Below are 4,370 nucleotides of genomic sequence, written 5' to 3'. Positions count from 1 at the left end.
CAGCCCGCAGCTCTTGGAAAACGTGGTCTGTGGATTGCCATGGGAGTGGTGGGCACTCAGCCCCGGCTCAGGAGTCCACCTGCAAGTTTGGCTTTACACTTTTTACTTTAATTGATTTTATTTTTCAATGCTTTTTTAAAAAAATGATGGTCAGCCCCTGGAACTGAAATCTAGAGTCGAGTGGTTAAATTGCAGCAAATAGTTGATTCGACATATATTTGGTGATTTTAATAATAATAAAAACCTCGCTCTTATCGAGTGCGTTTCATCTGCAGTTCTGAGAGCACTTGACAAGGGCAATCACAGTATCATCATCCCCATTTTGCAGTCAGGGAAACTGAGGTACAGCAAGGGAAGTGACTTGCCCAAGGTCACCCATCAGGCTAGTGGTAGAGGTGGGACTAGAACCCAGCTCTCCTAAGGGCTCTGTCCACTTGGCTGACTGAGGATGCGACAGCTGTGAGACTGATAGAGTCTATTTTATTGAGATTAAAATAATAAAGAGGCCTATCGAAGGCCTTAGGCATCCTAATGTCATTAATTAGTCCATAAATACAATACATTTAATCTCACCAGCATTAAAATCAGTTCAACAGGAATGCGACCAACCAGCCACCTGTGCCCTTCACTGTCTCTAAAAGGGAGCGAGGGTGACCCTCCTTTAAAGCCAGGAGCTCTCTTCTCAATGCAGGAGCTCCGGAGCAGAACCGGCCCTTGGTTAAGGGGGCTGGGAGTCCTTCTCTGCACTCTGGGGTTAGAGGACGTAGAACTTGGTGAAGAGCACATAGGATCACAGGGGACATACCCAGTTGGTTTAGAAGGCGTCTTGGTGAGGTGGGGTTATTCTGTGTGCACGCGCAAGACACACATACACACACAAGCCCTTTGTAAAGATAGTGGAACAATTCACTGCTAGTATTCCAGGCACTGATCAGCTCCAAATTATGACCGCTCCCCCCGCGCACAATGTTTTGGCCTGATCCTTTTCTTTTCCAACGCAGGCTCAAGTTCAGTGGACTTCATTCCTAACACAAGCCTCGACAACTTCGTTCCTACTCTGCAACGCTCCTTAGGTTTCTTTGGCCAGTGCCGTTGCCTGTGGAGAAAACATGTTCATCTTGTGCCCGGCGGGTTTCTGTGGCATGACCCCCAAGGCTGGGGCCAATGTCGCTGCTGTCTACATGATCCTAGTGACTAACATGTACCTTATCTTTGAGGTTGGCCACTTAGAACGAGCAATGACTGATATAGAGCAAATCAAGCCCTTCAATAACATGACCATCATGGGGAAGATGCTACCACATTGCTACTATACAGCCATCACGCTGGCCATCATGACCTACCCACTATGTATTCTCCTCCTCTACTCAGTCTACAAGCGGCTGTACATGGGGATGTTTATCTATGTCGCATGGATCTCCTTCTATGACCTAGCTAACTGCCTCATCGTGGTCCTGTCTTATCAGGTCTCCAAAGAAGCCTGGTTTTCCCTCAGCCCGCTAGAGTGGTTTGGGCTAGCCACCAGGATCCCCATGGATTGCTTCTGGCTCTCCTTCATTGTCACATACGCCCTGCTGATTATTGAAAGCAAAGGTCAAGGCAGGCTGTCACTCAGGCTCAGGCGGATCTCTAGGAATGTGTCAGAACCGCCCAGGTTTAGGTTGGGCTGCACTGCTAGGAAACTGGTGTGAGGGGAGGTATTAGAGCACTACATTGGGCCCTAGTAACGTGTGTTTCCTACTGCACGAGCTATGAGACCATTATCTGTGTATTCTCCTGGCTCTGCTGTGTAATTCAATGTTTCTCTTGTTGTTTCTGCATGTTCCAGTCTGTGTGAGTTCAAGTCCTGAATAAACCCAAAAAGCCCATCATTTATATTTGTGTTTTATGTTTTTCCCAAGCTTTTATTTTGCATCTGGGAGTCACAGGGCATGGGAACAGGGAGTCAGGAAAACTGGGTCTATCCCCAGCTCTGCCATCATCTCACCAAATAACCCTGAGTAAGTCATGCCACCGCCCTCTACCTCAGTTTCCCCATGTGTAAAATAGAAAGATACCGACATATAGGATATTCGTAAGGCACTTGAAGATCGACAAGTGAAAAGCCTAGGGTAAGTGCTAAAGCCCAGATTTTTAAAGGTAGTGCAGTGCTCAGAGCCTAGCTTTCATTTTCAAAAGGGATTTAGGCACTTGGGACAGCTGTAAATTGTGTTCTGGGTATCGTAACAGCCCTGCAGCAGATGCCGCTGAGAAGATGCATTCAAGCAGACCATCTCTCAGTCAGCACTTCCCCCCTTTTGGGCTACTCCGATCATCTGTGCTCACGCCCCGTCAGATGGAAGAGAGGCTGGGGCTGCTTTTTCCGGCTACACCCACGCCACCCTGGACTTTCTGCAGCAGAGATCTTGGCATCCAGCTGAGCTAGAGCGTTGCATGGTTGCCATGTCAGAGCAAACAAACACCGCCCCGCCCCATTGCTGTTTCCGCAGCATCTCCCTCTATAAAGGGCATGGGCTGCCACAAGGGTATTTACATCACTGCCTGGCCAGCCCTCACTTTTGAGCAGCACCTCCTGCGGGACAACATAGGAACTGGAGCTCAGCCGGGCAGTTGCACACTGTAGGCAATAGTCCTGGGGCGCAAGGTCAGAGAGCCGAGTGCAAGCTCAGACTGCAGGTGCACCTGGCTTTGCGGGATATCCTCTCTAATAAAGCACATGCACCTCCGGTCCTGCCGAAGAGGAGGGGAGCAGATGGTGCTGACAGGTTTTGTCACATGTACGGTGCTCATTGGGTCACAGTGCCTTACATTCAGGTGCTCTGCAGTTACTTGGGACATTACCGTCTCCCTCGTGGATTCCCAGTGGGTTCGTCTACACTGCAGCAGGGAGATTGTCTAGCTGGGCTGGGAGGCTGACCTGTGCCGGCAGGGCGCCCGCTGGCACACTAAAAATAGAAGTGTGGACGTGGCACTGGCAGAGGCTCTGGCTCGCCACTGAGCTCAAGCCCATCCTGCCTCTTGGGTCCAAGCTCAGGTGGCTAGACCTAGCCTCCACCGGTACTACGATGTCCACACTGCTATTTTCTAGTGCGCTCCCAGCTACTGTGTAAACCATATCTACTTCAGGTGCCATTGACTTCCTGGGGCTTCAGCTCATGTTTAAATGTTTTCCTGAGCCAGGACCTTAGGTGGATTTAACTCTCAAACTCAGGGAGTTATGCCTCCTAACACAGGGCAGAAGTAAGCTGTGCTCTCCTTGGTACTTCTGTGCCGTTTGGATGGCGTGTCTCCATGACAGTACTGCAGCATTTCCCTCCTAATGATCTGGCCCGGGTGGGCTATAGGCATAAGCTGCAGCAGGAAGCAAAGCAACTATCATTGCATCAGTCTCTGTGGGGACTGACAGTCATCTTACTTGACCTTTCTGTGGCGAGGTTTCTAAGAAGTAGAGTAGCAGTTGAGCAGCGTTTATGGGAAGGAGGGAGAGCCCCCACTCAATGGGGAGCAGTTTGCTGTGATATTTGAACTGCATACAGCTAAATTTCCCTAGCTGAGAGAATAATCCGCTGCTATAAATGTTCGATGTACTTCCTCGAAATGAGGAGCGATAAAAATTGTTTTGGTTCAGCACAAGAGCCTGAGGTTAAATGTAAACCACGGAGGTAGGTAGCCCCAACCTTGAAAGACATGTGAATCGGAGATTTCTTGTTCAGCCCACCCACAAAGAAAATTGAGATGCATTTGAAAAAAAAACCCTCATTAATGCCTTTCCTCACAAGGACCTGCAAGGGCTGCCTAAAGAGGGGTCGTTACAGATGCAGAAACCGAGGCATGGAGCAGGAAGCGACTCGGCCCAGGACACGCAGCAAGTGGTGATGTAGGAATACAACCCCCCCATCCTGATGCTTGTGCCAGTACTCCAGCCCCCTACCTAGAAGTCTCAAGGCAACGCCAGTGCTCCCTTTGCTGCAGATTAGCAGCGAATGGGGGAGCATGGTAGTGCACAGAAGGTAAGGGTAAGATATTTCCTTGGGATTCTGCAGCCAACAGGTTTTTAAAAAGAAAAGCACTGTGAAAACACTGCTTGCAGTGATGCTCCTGTGCTCCATCCTAAATCTCCCATGGTGCAGTTAGGAGAACTGACATCCATCCCGTTGCAGTTCAGATGGGGAAATACACAACAACGTCTTTAAGAGTCTCTTTCCAGAAGATGTGGAGAAGCAGGGGGCAAGGTTAGGCAACAGAAATACATCATTATTAATAAGCAGAGCAATTTCTTACTGTTAGACATCCCCACGCTTCAACCAACAGTGTAGGTTTCAGGAAACTAAGTGAGTATTACAGCCAGGTGGAGCATGCTGTCCCATTCA

General features: G+C 49.2%; 1 protein-coding gene across 1 annotated transcript; it reads left to right on the top strand.

Moving 5' to 3' along the window:
* The first annotated feature begins 1,109 nt into the window (after positions 1-1,109).
* TMEM217 (transmembrane protein 217) lies at positions 1,110-1,850 on the top strand. Its single transcript, XM_067531648.1, has one exon. It carries the CDS (start codon positions 1,110-1,112, stop codon positions 1,689-1,691), a length of 582 nt encoding a protein of 193 aa, XP_067387749.1. The 3' UTR covers positions 1,692-1,850.
* Positions 1,851-4,370: the final 2,520 nt, after the last annotated feature.

This window comes from Emydura macquarii, unplaced genomic scaffold (genome assembly GCF_026122565.2).
Source record: "Emydura macquarii macquarii isolate MOO-44397 ecotype Brisbane River unplaced genomic scaffold, CSIRO-AGI_Emac_v2 contig_3220, whole genome shotgun sequence".
NCBI lineage: Eukaryota > Metazoa > Chordata > Testudines > Chelidae > Emydura > Emydura macquarii.
The sequence above is the reverse complement of the archived record's forward strand: the minus strand, read 5'-3'. Positions and strand labels throughout refer to the sequence as shown.